Source organism: Takifugu flavidus, chromosome 6 (assembly GCF_003711565.1).
Source record: "Takifugu flavidus isolate HTHZ2018 chromosome 6, ASM371156v2, whole genome shotgun sequence".
Taxonomy (NCBI): Eukaryota; Metazoa; Chordata; class Actinopteri; order Tetraodontiformes; family Tetraodontidae; genus Takifugu; species Takifugu flavidus.
In genome coordinates, this window is record NC_079525.1 from 8,867,873 (window position 1) to 8,883,285 (window position 15,413).

Sequence of the window (15,413 nt, forward strand, 5' to 3'; positions counted from 1 at the left end):
ACCCCCCGGAGGGCCACGTCGTTCCAGCCGCTCCTGGCCGCGAGAATGCGGAACTGGATGGAATAGTCCGTGATGGAGCTGGAACCTTGGCGCAGGGACAGGATCTGGGAGGCCGCTTCTCCACTCTGGACAGGATGATTAAACACCCGCTTTAATTCAGCTGTGAAAGCCGGGAAACTGGAAGAAGCGGGTGTCTGGTTCTCCAGGACTGCCGTGGCCCATGGCGCTGCTCTCCCAGAGAGAAGATTCACAACGAAGGCGATCTTCGCCCTGTCGCTGGGGTAGGTGAGGGGCTGGAGGTCGAAAACTAGGGAGCACTAAAGCAAAAAACTGGCACAGACACCAGCCTCACCAGAATACCATTCCGGGATGGGTACGTGGGGCTCCCGTGGTGCAGCGGTAGCCAGCTGCGGAACAACTCTCAGCGCCTCCGAGGCTGATGGAGACGGAACTTGCTCCGCCCGTCCTGAGGTGAGCAGGTCCGTTACGCTCGCGTTGAGAGTCTGGAGCGAAGTCCAAATATCCGCGAGGAGCTGGTCGTACTGACCCACCAGCCTCCCCTGAGCCTCCAGCGTACGGCACACTGCGTCTTGATCCGCCGGGTCCATACTGGTCGGAGTATTCTGTTACGTTCGGGGTTTTAACAGGACTCCATTGCCTCCATTGTTGAGGCGGCTGACCGGTGCTGTGGCCGCAAGGTGGTTGGTGCTTGTCGTGTTGGCAATGCCCGAACCCGCTGGTGGACACCAATGGTGAGGGATGCCGTCAGGCTGAAGAAGGAGTCCTATTGGGCCTTACTGGCCTGTGGGATTCCTGAGGCAGCAGATAGGTACCAAGGTTACCGAGGTAGTCAAAAACTCCTCGGTGGCAAGGCCCCGAAGTTGGATGAGATCCGCCCAGAGTTCCGTAAGGCTCTGGAGCGTATGGGGTGTCAGGCCCGCTGATATGGGCCATCCGCTCCCTGTACGATCGGTGTCAGAGTTTGGTCCGCATTGCTGGCAGTAAGTCGAACTCGTTTCCAGTGAGGGTTGGTCTCCGCCAGGGCTGCCCTTTGTCATCGATTCTGTTCATAATTTTTATGGACAGAATTTCTAGGTGCAGTCATGGTGTTGAGGGGGTCCAGTTTGGTGACCTCAGGATCGGGTCTCTGCTTTTTGCAGATGATGTGGTCCTGTTGGTGTCATCAGCCTGTGACCTCCAACGATCACTGAATTGGTTCGCCGCCGCATGTGAAGCGGCTGGGATGAAAATCAGCACCTCCAAATCCGAGGCCATGGTTCTCAACCAGAAAAAGGTGGAGTGCCTTCTCCAGGTCAAGGAGGAGATCCTGCCCCAAGTGGAGGAGTTCAAGTACCTCGGGGTCTTGTTCACGAGTGAGGTAAGAATGGAGCAGGAGATCGACAGGTGGATCGGTGCAGCATCCGCAGTAATGTGGACTCTGCACCGGTCCGTAGTGGTGAAGAGAGAGCTGAGCCAAAAGGCGAAGCACTCGATTCACCAGTCGATCTTCGTTCCTACCCTCACCTATGGTCATGAGCTTTGGGTAATGACCGAAAGAAAAAGATCACGGGTAAATGAGCGGCCGAAATGAGCTTCCTCCTTAGGGTGGCTGGGCTCTCCCTTAGAGACAGGGTGAGAAGCTCTGCCATCCAGGAGGAGCTCGGAGTAGAGCTGCTGCTCCTCCGCGTTGAGAGGAGGCTTGGGCACCTAGTCAGGATGCCCCCTGGGCGCCTCCCTGGTGAGGTGTTCAGGGCATGTCCCTCCGGTAGGAGACCCCCGGGAAGACCCAGGACACGTTGAAGAGACTATGTCTCTCGACTGGCCTGGGAACGCCTGGGGATCCCCCCGGATGAGCTGGAAGAAGTAGCTGGGGAGAGGGAAGTCCGGGCTTCTCTTCTTAGGCTGCTGCCCCCGCGACCCGACCCCGGATAAGCGGTAGAGGATGGATGGATGGATGGATGGATGGTTTTAACAGGACCCGAAAGCAGGCAAGAATGCAGTGATGAAAAGTCCAAAACTAGGTTTTATTCAACAAACACAAAAATGGCAGTCCTACTGGACTGTAGGGAAGCACAACTTCAAACCTCCGGGGTGCACAGAGAGCTCCAGCGCGGAGCCAACACAGGAGTCCAGTTCTGCACATTTCACGAGTCCAGCAGGACACCTCCAATGAGCAGGGAAACGCACCAAAGACAAGAGACCAAAAATCACCAAAATATTCCAAAGTCACCAAAATACTCCGACACTGGTAGGCAGGAGTTTAGTCCTTAAATAGGTGGCTAGATTGCTGAATGACTGCAGGTGTGTCAGCCTGTGGCAGGAGCATGGTTCCACCACGCCCCCTGCAGGAAAAACCAAAAACCTGGAATCCTGGACCCCAACAATATCTCTATATATAAATTTACATAGCCATGTCTCACTGAAGTAATGAGACTTGACCTATGACCCTGAATCAATCAACACTGATTCTTGTCTAGTAATAGAGTTTTATTCCTTGGAGCCTTTCACCTGTACAGCTTGCCCACATCCCTAACAATTATGTCAGATTCTCTCGATGAATAAAAAGCATCAGCAGTGTACATTCAACTTAAAAGGCTGAGAGAAATGATTGTGGCAAGAAAGACACAAAAAAACCCAAGTCAAGTTGAGGGGTTTATTAGAGAAGGGTGAATATCAAGGTATTTTAAGCAGGACTTTCTACTCTCTGAGCTGAACACAACTACTCAAACCACCTGTCTATAAACGCTACACATCATCCAGACAAGGTCATCACTGTTAGTTATTGAATCATTAAATAAAGGGAATTTAAAAAGATAATACAATAGACCATAGGTGTGCTTTGGATAAAAACACCATATGGATTATAATGGTATTATTATAAGGAACAAGGAAACTACGGGGATGCCAACACTTCCAGGTATTGTAAACACAGATTATGCCTAGTGCTTAAGATTACATTCAAATTGGGGAAAAGAGCTCCTTCATGGAACCATTAGAATATCCATTCTGCTTAAATCTAAATACAAGCAGGACAACTGCCACCTTTGTGCTTTTCATTCCACTTTTTATGCTTACATGTTTTTTCCTTTGTAATTTTCATATATTCAAAAATGTTTTGGTTGGTGTCACATTGTGGCTATCGCACACTAAGCTATAACAAGACAGATAAAGAGCGGCACGCGCACAGCTGGAGATGACGACAGTTGTCCTGAGGTGTGACCGAGCAGCACACAGGCCGAAGAGACAGTCTCTGCTCACACAATGTACGGAGAGACTTTCTTTTTATCTTTTCACCACTGGTTGGGTTCTTTTTGGGTGGTGGTGTTGGGGAGTTGGGGTAGTGGTGTAAAACATGACTTGTACTTTACTAATATATCTCAGAAAGAGTCCATGGCCTTGAATTCACTGAGGGCCTGGACGGGAGAGATGTGCTTCTTCTGGGATCCTCGCCTCACACGTGTCTGGCACTCTTCAGGCTTCTCACGTTTTACCAAAGGCTTCTTCTCAGGAGCCTTCATGCGCCAGGACACCACAGGGGAGTTAACGGCTGCTGTGCCATATACTTTCTGGTATTTGGTGGAAGCTACATACGATGCCTTTACAGTCAGCACCACAGCGTTCATTAGGTTCTTGGCTGCTTGGATCAAGGAGGTTGCACTATCGAGCTGCAAGAGGGCAAGAGAGAGGAACTTTTCAGGCTGCTATAAATAACGAAACAAAAACAAAGCGATTCACTTCTGCACATACAGTATACAAGGGATGGTGTAACAGGCAGTTTATTAGGGGCCTTAAGATAGGATGTCTTATTTTAGCATTTCTTAATGAGCAGAGGCATGGGTCAGGGGTACCCCTGTCTCCATTGACATTATGTGGCTGACATTTAAGTTTTGGCCTCTGACCACCTCACACAGAGACAAAACAACTGATTAGGCTTAATGAGTCTGGACACCAGCTGGCCACCATGAAAAGGTTCAAATCGCAGCTGGCCAGTGAGATGTCCAACAATAGAATTTCAAAATCCTAAAGAGCCATATCACAATCAAACCAAAATAAGGAGGGATAGAGAGAGAAAAAGTGTGTGTGTGTGTGTTGTGAGAATAATTATTCTATTATTATCACTTAAATGCATTTGTATGTTTAGCACCTAAGCAGATGAAGAAGAAACATAGTGTTTTTCACTTTTCTTCATTTAATACACTTGTCCAGAATACCAGATTTATTGTGAGACTGCTTATCTGAAACCTTGAGAGTATCTAGGGAGTGGATGAAATACCACAAAGTGATAACAAGCTGATCTGAATAAACAGAGGAGGTTTGCAGTAGAGCAGCAGAATGATGGCGGGTGTTCCAGAGTGAAGTGCTGCTTGTTCTCCCTTGCAAGGTTACCTGTGTGTCTGTGTCTTTTGTTGATTCACGCAGGGTTTTGCCGAGTTGCTCTGTTTCAACTCTACTGTAACAGTGTGTGTGTGTGTGTGTGTGTGTGTGTGTGTGTGTGTGTGGTGTGTGTGTGTGTGTGAGGAAGAGAGAGAGAGAATATAGAATAATTTTTAGATCGGCTCATTTCAGCGACTGACCCAAATGTCTGTTACTTAACCAGATGAACCCACTCCAATGATTAAACAGATGTGGATCATTTACCAATGTAATTTGCAAAATCACAATCTTTTGACAACTTGTGGTTTACACCATTGGAGGTGAAGATTCTTTTCCTTTTTAGGATTTATTTTCCTTCCCTGGCAGAGCAGAAAAATACAGACACTATTGTTTAATTTGGTCTTTGTAAATCTTCATACAGACACTATTGTTTAATTTAGCCTCTGTAAAACTTCATTTAGTCACTTGTACGTAGATCTATTGCAACACGTAATCTGATTTAAACAAGGCTTTTCTTTTTAATAAAAGGAAAAACAAACATTTCTTTCTGCATCCACATGTAGATGCTCTGTAAGAATAAACTCACCCCAGACACGATGAGCTCTCCACCCAGATTCTGAACCTCAGCCTTCACCTTGCTGCATATGTTGAGTTGATGGCAATACAGGGCGATCCTCTGCAGGTAAGCCAGCAGATCCTGCTTGCATGCTGAATCAGGGCACTGGAGAGAAAGAAGGGTTGGAAAATGCTGTATTTATTGAGCACTGGCTTCATCGATGAAGCTGGATGAGGCTCACTTGGTTTCAGCAGATGTTTGTATCCAAATAAGAGCTGCCGTTTCTACCTGACAGTGGCAGCTTGGACGACATAGTAGTTGTGCAATAACTAAACAAATCATTGCACTTGAGATTAACATTGACACTCATTGATTTTTGCTCTAAGTTTTCTTACTGAACGATAAAGTCTCTCTTTCATGGTGGTTAAAAAGATGAAATCAAACTGTTCTGTTTATGCTATGTTGACATTTGATTCTCTAGCCTGCCTTTTTCATATGAAGCACAAAAGAGACTTCAAACTGACAAACTTTTCATTAATCTAGAGAATGAAATGCAGCAAAATGCTATTTTTAGTCAGTAGCATAAGGACATTTTGTCACCAAACAAAGGAACTCTGAAAAAAATGGCTTGGATTTCATAGTTGTAAATGCCATTTTTTGGTGAAACCTCAAGATTTGAACGTTAGTGACTTCTTTCCTTTCAAGTTCATTTGAAGGTAAAATAATCTCAAATGTGCAAATTCCATTGGAACTAACTGTGCATGTATTGCACGTGTACTGACACACAGGCTGGTCATCAGAAGTGATTCTTTAAAAAGTTTTATGTTCCAGCATTGTGTCTTCCTTACCTTTACTACCGTTTTACACCTCTGCAGCAAAACTGTCCCAAGACTCCGCAATACAACGAAAACATGTTTAAATACAGAAAAGTCATCAAAAATCTATACTTTTCTTTAAAATGAAATGCAACCATGATGGGATTCTTGTTTTTACACTGTAACACCATTGAGATTGTCCAGTGGAGAATCTGACAGTCCACAAAGAATCACCAGCAAAGCCTTCACTCTCAGCTATTTACTACAGAGAAAACACTATTTTGCATTCTTTCCTCATAAATAATGAAATCAGTCACATATATAAACTGACATTTGAGAGCTTAAGGTTCTGGAAATGATGGAATGTTTGGTATGTTTTAACTATCATGAAGGTACTTTATGAAAGAATCAGAAAAAAAAAAATTGAGTTTTTGGGGCGGGCACATTTTTGCCACCAAGTTGCCATGATGGTGCAAAAAGCATTAAGAGTATTCAAGCATTGTAAGGAAAAAAGACTCGAGATTCCAAAGCTCTGAATAAATAGAAAAGTTTCTGTTCCAAAAGATGACAGTAACAATAATACGTTTTGAGTGACTTGTGAACACACAGCAGGGTGCCAGGACACACAGCAGGGTGCCATAGGAACCAGTTTTTCACAGCTTGTTGACCAGGACGAAAACAGAAGAATCAACACGGAATGAAGGAACTGCTTTCAAGAACATTAAGTCTCACATCTGCTGAGAGCTTTTCTTCACATCCTTCTCTTTGGCCTCCCACTTGTTTTGGAACCTGACCTGCTCATTATGGCCTTTGCGCTTCTTCAACAGTGAAGGAATCATTTGTTCGGGTAAAGGTAGTAAATGGACCAAACAGGAATGCGAGGACAGCCTTTTGAGGGCTCGTACTGGCTAAATTTCCAGCTGGAAAGCTTCCAGGTGTCAGCCATGGCCCACTAAGCTCCCACTGGACTTAAGAACATTGAATCAGCTGCTGAAACGCTGTGAACATCACTTTCAAGCAACACCTTCCCTCTAGTCATTAATAATAAATGGTCCTAACTAGGACGTTAGCGCCACGAGACGAAGATCTGCTCAGCTCGTTGCCTCCTCGGTCTGGTGGAGCCTCACGTATCGTGCGATGATGCATCTTAGGATAAGGAGTCACATTTCGATATAGGACAACCCACTTCTGGAAGTGCACCCGGTTGATCTCTGGTGTTGGAACTGCCAGAGAGACAGTTGACTGTCATGAACATGAACTCTGGCGCTAGTGTTTGTAGCAGTGTTGAACATCAGACCGCTGCAGCCCATGCAGAATGAGCAGGCTCAGCCTGAAGAATTCATCTTCTCCCTGCATCAACCTGCATTCTCTCTGCTCACTTTGTGATCTGCTCATACCCGATCAACCACCAAATCCCATTACCCAAAATCTGCTGCAACCATCACCGTTATAACTTATGACACAATACAATGAGGCAGCAGGCACACAGCAGCTACAATAACCTGTGACTAAATGTGGTCTAGGATTAGACTCTTTAGCCCAGTTCTATGGAACGAAGGTGGATGTTTAAAGCAGATGATGCGGGCATCAATGTGATGAGGATTATCCGTCCTTAGGAACAGATAATTTTCACAGCGCTGAGTACACACTGCACATCATGGCAACCGAGGCTGCCACTGAAGCAGATGAAAGGATGGGAAGACTGGGCGATGTTTTCGATGCCAGTTCAGGCAGACTTAAACTAGGGGATGAATTACTGTCTTCAACAGGGTAATGCATACTTAGACAATCTGAAAATAAACTGCTATTTACAAATTCATCTGTGTCTGCAAGAGCTGAAGAGTTAGACAGAGCAAGATAGATGAAGAGGGAGAAGTAGAGTAGAAATGCTGAAGTGAAAGGGGTTGAGAGCTTTTTCTCCTTCAAGTGCTGTGCTTAAATGATTATAAAAGAGCTTGCTCTCTGCACAAGCTTCCACTTTGGATTGACTGTAGCTCTACATGTGTTCATCAATAAGGATGGTGTCCCATCATGGCAACAAGGGACCTGTGTGAAATCAGTGGGGCAGTCTTCATTCTGACCATCAGGCACAGGTTACCAACAATAATGTGTGAACATACATACAACAACACAATGTTGTTTTTTTCAAAGAAAAAAATATGTGTTATTAAGAAAGTCAATTTCCCTACGGGGATGAATAAAGTAAATCTTGAATCTTGAAATGTTATTAAGATGCTCGCCTACAGATGCCTACAAAACCCTTTAAAGAGATGTGGTTCTTTGAATAATGCAGTAAACATCAATTAAGAAGAAACAATTTAGAAGAAATATCTTCTTCTGTTCTGGGAGCAGATCTCAGATCTTTTCCCTCAGGGATTGGTTGTGTGAGTATTGCGTCACTTCCTGTCTCCTCTATCGTTCGTTGGTTGCATTGTGCACGGGGTGCCGTATTCACTTAATATTGAACACTTGGTGTGTTGTATTCACTTAATATTGAACACTTGGTGTGTTGTATTCACTTTACTACGCCCCCTGCAGGAAAAAAACAACCCGGAACCCTGGACCCTAACAATATGTGTGTGTAGTAGTTAGCATAAGCCCTTGCATCAAGAAGGTTCTGGGTTCAAATCCCCAGAGGCTTTCATGTGTGAAGTTTACATGTTCTTTGCGTCACTTCCTGTCTTCTCAATCGTTCGTTGGTTGCACTGTGCACAGGGTGTTGTATTCACTTTAATTAATATTGAACACTTGGTGTGTTGTATTCACTTTAATTAAAATTTGAACACTTGGGACATTCTAATCACCTGATATCAACAGTGAGAAACAACCCATATTAAACAAATACAGGGCTTCGCCGATCACTAGCATTAGCATGGCCTCACCGTCTGTTTCACCCGGTGTCTTTGTCTGTTCAGCGGTGCACCACCAACCGCTTCCCGTGGCTAACCGCTTTTCCCCACTCAGCGACACACCCGCTGAGAAACCGACCCTGGTAATTGGCGACTCTGTTTTGCGCCACGTGAAGCCGACTCCAGCGACCATAGTTAGGTGCATTCCGGGGGCCAGAGCGGGCAACATAGAAGCAAATTTATGGCTGCTGGCGAGACGTAATCGTAAATTTGGTAAAGTTATTATTCACGTCGGAGCCAACGACACCTGGCTTCGTCAGTCGGAGGTCACTAAAATTAACTTGGAGTCGGTGTGTAACTACGCAAAAACGATGTCGGACTCCGTAGCATTCTCTGGTCCCCTCCCCAATCTGGCCAGCGATGAGATGTTTAGCCGCATGTCATCGCTTCGTCGCTGGCTGTCACGGTGGTGCCCCGAAAACCAGGTGGCCTTTATAGACAATTGGAGCACCTTTTGGGGAAAACCTGGTCTGATTAGGAGAGACGGTGTCCATCCCACACGAGATGGTGCTTCTCTCATTTCTAGTAATCTGGCTAATTTTATTAGACCCAAAGTGACCTGACAATCCAGGGTCCAGACCAGGATGCAGAGTTGTAGTCTTACACACCTCTCTGCTGCTTCCTTAGAACCCTCATCTGCCAACAATAACATATTTAACACTATAGAGGTAGTCTCTGTTCCACGGTTAAAAGTTCACCAAGCACAGAGCAGGGGAGCGGTCAATCACCAAAATCTTATTAAAATTAATACTGAAGCACAAGTTGGAGAAACTAATATCACAATTAAGTGTGGACTGTTAAATATTAGATCTCTTTTGTGTAAATCCCTGTTAGTGCACGACCTGATAGCGGATCGTCACATTGATTTATTTTGTCTTACTGAGACCTGGCTTCAGGAGGAGGAGTATGTGAGCTTAAATGAATCTACTCCTCCTACCCATCTTAATTATCATATTTCACGTGTTACTGGTCGAGGAGGGGGAGTGGCAGCAATCTATCACTCCAAGTTATTAATTAATCCCAGACCAAAACATAGCTTCAGTTCATTTGAAAGCCTGCCTCTTGGCATCACTCATCTGAACTGGAGGACAGAAAAGCCACTTCTGTTTGTAGTTGTATATCGGCCCCCTGCTGGGCCACATTCAGAGTTCCTGTCTGAGTTCTCTGATTTCTTATCTGACTTGGTCCTTAGAACGGAAAAAGTCATTATCATTGGAGACTTTAATATCCATATGGACGTTATCAATGACAGCTTTAGAAATGGCTTCATTTCATTACTTGAGTCAGTTGGTTTCCTCCAGCAGATAAACCAACCAACTCACAGCTTTAACCACACCTTAGATCTAGTCCTGACTTATGGTGTTGAGGTAGAACATGTGTCAGTGTTCCCTCAGAACCCAGTCCTGTCAGACCATTCTTTGATCACTTTTACATTTATGATTAAGGATTCTTCTATCCTCAGAGCTCAGTCTTACTATAGCAGATGTCTTTCAGATAATGCTGTAGCTAAGTTTAAGGAAGTGATCCCTGTGCTGATCCCAGGACCACCGTGTGTTTCCCCAGGGATCAGTCATTATAATCTTAGCCCTGCTGAGGTTGACTCTATTGCTGAAGGTGCAGCAACCTCACTGAGAATCACGCTTGATTCTGTTGCCCCCCTGAAAAAGAAAATAGTAAATCAGAGGAGGTGTGCCCCCTGGTATAATTCACATATCAGGACCCTCAAGCAGAAAGTGCGAAGACTGGAAAGGAAGTGGCATTCTTGTAAAATAGACAGCTACCATGTAGCCTGGAAAGACTGTCTATTAGTTTACAAAAAGGCCCGTCGCAAGGCTAGAACAGCTTATTTTTCTTCTTTGATTGAGGAAAATAAGAGCAACCCCAGGTTTCTTTTCAGCACTGTGGCCAAATTAACTAAGAGTCACAGTGTTTTAGATCCACATATCCCTTCTTCCCTGAGTGGTGAAGACTTCATGAGCTTCTTCACTGATAAAGTTCTAGCTATCAGAGAGAAAGCTAACCAGGCCATCCCAACAACTGGACCATCACCAGATGTGCCGACTGTGGGAACATACAGGGTCTCCAACGAGCCCTTAAGCTCCTTCAGCCCTATATATTTTTCTGAGGCGTCATCGCTAATTCAGAAATCCAAGACCACCACGTGTCTTTTAGATCCCATCCCAACACACCTGTTGAAGGATGTTTTACCATTGATAGGCAGTTCTATCCTGGACCAGATCAATGGCTCTTTAGTGTCAGGTTATGTACCCCGGTCCTACAAGGTGGCAGTGATTAAGCCGTTGCTTAAAAAACCATCACTGGATCCTGATGTCTTAGCAAATTATAGGCCAATATCCAACCTTCCTTTTATCTCTAAAGTTCTAGAGAAGGTGGTGGTGACTCAGTTACTGGAGCACCTGCAGAGGAACAGCCTGTTTGAGATGTTTCAGTCAGGCTTTAGAGCTCACCACAGCACAGAAACAGCACTTCTTAAAGTCACTAATGATCTTCTCATAGCTTCCGATCATGGACTGGTCTCTATGCTGGTTCTGCTGGACCTCAGTGCTGCTTTTGATACAGTTGATCACAGCATCCTGTTACAGAGACTGGAACATGTGATTGGGATTAAAGGGACAGCACTAGACTGGTTTAGATCATACTTATCTGATAGATACCAGTTTGCCCATGTCCATGGTGTTCCCTCCTCATACAGTAGGGTTAGCCATGGAGTTCCTCAAGGTTCTGTACTCGGACCAATCCTCTTCACATTGTACATGCTTCCCTTAGGGAACATTATTCGGCAGCATGGGATAAATTTTCATTGTTATGCTGATGACACTCAGCTCTATTTATCCATGAAACCCGAGGAGACAGAGAAGTTAGTGAAGCTCCAGACCTGTCTTAAAGACATAAAGTCCTGGATGTCTTCAAATTTCCTCCTCCTTAACCCAGGAAAAACTGAGGTCATGGTGTTTGGTCCTGAACCTCTCAGGGATAGATTAGATCACATGATCACTCTAGATGGTATCTCATTAACATCTAGTCTCTCTGTGAGGAATCTAGGAGTAACTTTTGATCAAAATCTCTCCTTCAACTCACACATTAAATTAGTCTCTAGAAGTGCCTTTTTTCACTTGAGGAACATCACAAAGATCAGGAAACTGCTGACGCGGCATGATGCTGAAAAGTTAGTCCATGCATTTGTTACTTCCAGGCTGGACTACTGTAACTCTTTATTATCAGGGTGTCCAAACAACTCTTTAAGAAGCCTCCAGTTGATCCAAAATGCTGCAGCCAGAGTTCTGACAGGTATTGACAAAAGAGATCACATTACTCCTGTACTGGCGTCGCTTCATTGGCTGCCCGTCAAATTTAGAATAATTTTTAAAACCCTTCTTTTGACCTACAAGGTCCTCAGAGGCCTAGCTCCATCCTACCTAGAGGAGCTAGTGATACCTTATCAGCCCAATAGACCGCTCCGCTCTCAGAATGCTGGTCTACTTGTGGTTCCCAGAGTTTCCAGGAGTAGAATGGGGGGCCGAGCATTTAGCTACCAGGCCCCCCTCTATGGAACCAGCTCCCTGTCCAGGTACGGGAGGCTGACTCCATCGCTACTTTTAAGATCAGACTCAAAACCTACCTCTTTGAAAAAGCTTATTGTTACTAATTCAGTAGTTCCAGTTACTATCATAGACAGACAAATTATCATACTTAGGGGGTCGTCTAATCGTTAGGTCACATCTTAGTTATGCTGTTATAGGCCAAGGCTGCCGGGGTCCGGAAACATGATCACCTGACAGGCCTCTGTCACTCCACTGGGTCATGGTTTCCTCTCCTCTCCTTTCCTCTCCTCATCAAGCAGACTAGTTATGCTGATTCTTGTGTAGTTTTTCTGCTTCTCCCCCCCGCCCTCTGTTTATTTACAGGTATCGCCGCCCTCGGAGCTGCATAATGACCTCCGGCCCCGCTGAAGTGATTGTGCATCATATTTTTTGTGTGTGTTTCTGTGCTCTGTGCCTCTCCTCTCCTCTCCTCTCCTCTCCTCTCTCTCCTCTCCTCTCCTCTCCTCTCCTCTCCTCTCCTCTCCTCTCCTCTCCTCTCCCCCTCCTTCTCCTTTTCTTCTCCCTCTCCTCTTCTTTCCTCTCCTCTTTCCCCTCCTCCTCCTTCTCCTCTCCTCTCCTCCTCCTCTCCTCTCCTCTACCTCCCCTTCACTCTACTTCTCCTCTCCTCTCCTACCTATCCTATCCTCTACCTGTCCTCCCCCTTCTCCTCTCTCTTTACCCAGCCGGCCATCAGCAGGAGGGTCCCCCTACATGAGCCTGGTCCTGCTCAAGGTTTCTTCCTGTTAAAGGGGAGTTTTTCCTTGCCACTGTTGCTTGTCTGGGGTCAGGCCCTGGGATTCTGGAAAGCGCCTTGAAACAATTTTGATTGTATAAGACGCTATATAAATAAAGATTGATTGATTGATTGGGAGTGCTGGAAGTAAGACATGAGACCAAGACAGAAACATGTCTAGGAAAACATTAAAGTGAGAATTAAAGTTGGCAAACCAACAGTTCCTTTCATTTCAGCAACCTTGGTGTCAGCTTCACTCTGTACCTAAACACCGTTGAATGTTGACCATCAGCATACCAGCTAAAAAGTGATGCTACAGCAAACATGCTCATGCTGACATGCCTGTGTGCTCTCCCCGATTCTGGATGGACCATCTTGCATGAGGCAGACTGACACCTGCTCTCTGAGACAAATGCTGGCACACATGGAAACACACCCCAGCATAATGAACCTTCACTTTTCATCTTTGTTTGTGTTAATTACAGTTTCATAATCCAGGATGTTGGGAAGAAAATAGCAATGCAAGACTGGGCGGAAGAGCTGCTGAACTGCTTAATTCTTAGCAGAATCAGTCAGTCAGATTATAGCAGAGGCCACCTGCTGCCCCAGCAGATCATCTTGAGCAGCATTTCAGGAGTGGACATATTTCTGTTGAAACTAAATAAATGACAGTGTCTTATGGAGAGGTCATCCTGTAGAGGCTGCAACTCACTTCTACTGTTTTTCACACATTTGTTACACTTTGGAGATGAGTCCTTGGTTGCTTGTCTGCATGTTGGCCGCGTACCAAGAACTGATGTTTCAGTCCATCTTGAATTGACTTGTTTTGTTAAGAGCAACTTTTGGCTTACTGTCGACATGCTGATGTTGGATTTAGTTGTTGATAGTGTCTGTGTGTAATCCTCTCACCTCCAAGTTCATGATTCTGGGAATTAGAAACTTTCAAAAGATTTATTCTTATAGACAAACTGGACAAGTTGCCGAAAAAAACAACATATCTTTGGACTCTGGCTGGAGCAACTGAAGATAACCTGCAATGCGGAGATGAGAACAGGCCTCTCCTTATAGTAGAGACACAAAAAGAAGAGTTAATGAGCATTATTGGCTAATTAACTCATGAGCATCACTCATCTGTTCAAACGAGAAAAAAGCCAGCGTTGACCTAAAAGATATGTTTAGAACAATGTAGCCCTTTAAATGTGTGAAGTGTTTCCACTTCATCATTTATTTGATGTCCTAAACTAACTAAACTGCTAAATGTGAAGCAGCTCCAGTTGTGATTGGATCACAGGACAAAAGACTTGATTACCACGAGTCTCAAATTTGCAAACAAAGAATTTGTGCATCTACCCTCCGAAGGAAGGAGGCCCAGTTTTGATACTAAAGCGGACACTAATCATTCCAAAGGTTAGCTTGCAGCAGTAGCAATCACACCGACATTGTGTTGCCTTTAGAAATCACTGTGCATTGTTCCCAAGTGGATTCTCGCTGCTTACGAGAGATGGATGAACGTTACTCGTCACTCGAAGTGTTGCATGCTGATACATTCTGCTTCATCTGCTATATGAACACATACTCAGCGTACACACGTATTTATTTTCCCTTGACACAGCACTGATGGATTAGATATTGAGAATGGGCTGTCAGCTGGTTTCAGCCGGCCATCAGCAGGAGGGTCCCCCTACATGAGCCTGGTGCTGCTCAAGGTTTCTTCCTGTTAAAGGGGAGTTTTTCCTTGCCACTGTTGCTTGTCTGGGGTTAGGCCCTGGGATTCTGGAAAGTGCCTTGAAACAATTTTGATTGTAAAAGAAGCTATATAAATAAAGATTGATTGATTGAATGATTGATTCAGACAGGTTCTCATCTGATTCAACATTATAGGTTTTCGATGGCCACACTCACTTTCTCTAAATCAAAATGTGCTCCGCTGGCACCAACAAAGATACTGTCAGAGTAGATTTCACATTAACGGCAAGTGTGACAATAAGTAGTTTCAAAGCTACCTGATCTGCAACAGCTCGGGCCAATTTGTCCATCCTGGAACCAGCCTCTGCAATCTTCTTAGCAGCATTGATCACATCTGAGGAGTTCTTCAGGGGGCCTTTGCCTCTGGGATGATTCAGAGAGTTAGAAGGAGAAATAATTGGAATGAGGGTGGAGCTGTAAGGGCAGAAGAGATGCACAACGTCCCTTTCCCTGAAAGACCTTAGCTCTTTGTTTCAATCGGCCACTGCTAACCAGTTTGTTACTGGTCTGATGAACACCCCACACATATTTAGTGGATCTCAATAAACTTCCCTGATCCCCATCACATAAATTTGATTTTGAATTTCCTTATTGCAACAACGCTTCTTTCTCACTTTACTGAGAAATCTGAGTCACTGCAAAGACAAGTAGTCTTCTAGTGAACGTCACCTCTGATAA

General features: G+C 44.9%; 1 protein-coding gene across 3 annotated transcripts in view; it reads right to left on the minus strand.

Annotated features, from left to right (window-relative positions):
* Positions 1–2,639: 2,639 nt before the first annotated feature.
* ctnna2 (catenin (cadherin-associated protein), alpha 2) overlaps positions 2,640–15,413 on the minus strand; it is a 244,686-nt gene continuing 231,912 nt past the window's right edge. For all 3 annotated transcript variants that reach the window (XM_057035872.1, XM_057035873.1, XM_057035871.1), the window contains 3 exons: positions 14,993–15,098; positions 4,961–5,095; positions 2,640–3,665 (listed from right to left, as the gene is read on the minus strand). In XM_057035872.1, coding sequence (XP_056891852.1) covers positions 3,378–3,665; positions 4,961–5,095; positions 14,993–15,098 — 529 coding nt within the window. In that variant the 3' untranslated portion in view covers positions 2,640–3,377. The remainder of the gene's footprint in view (positions 3,666–4,960; positions 5,096–14,992; positions 15,099–15,413) is intronic.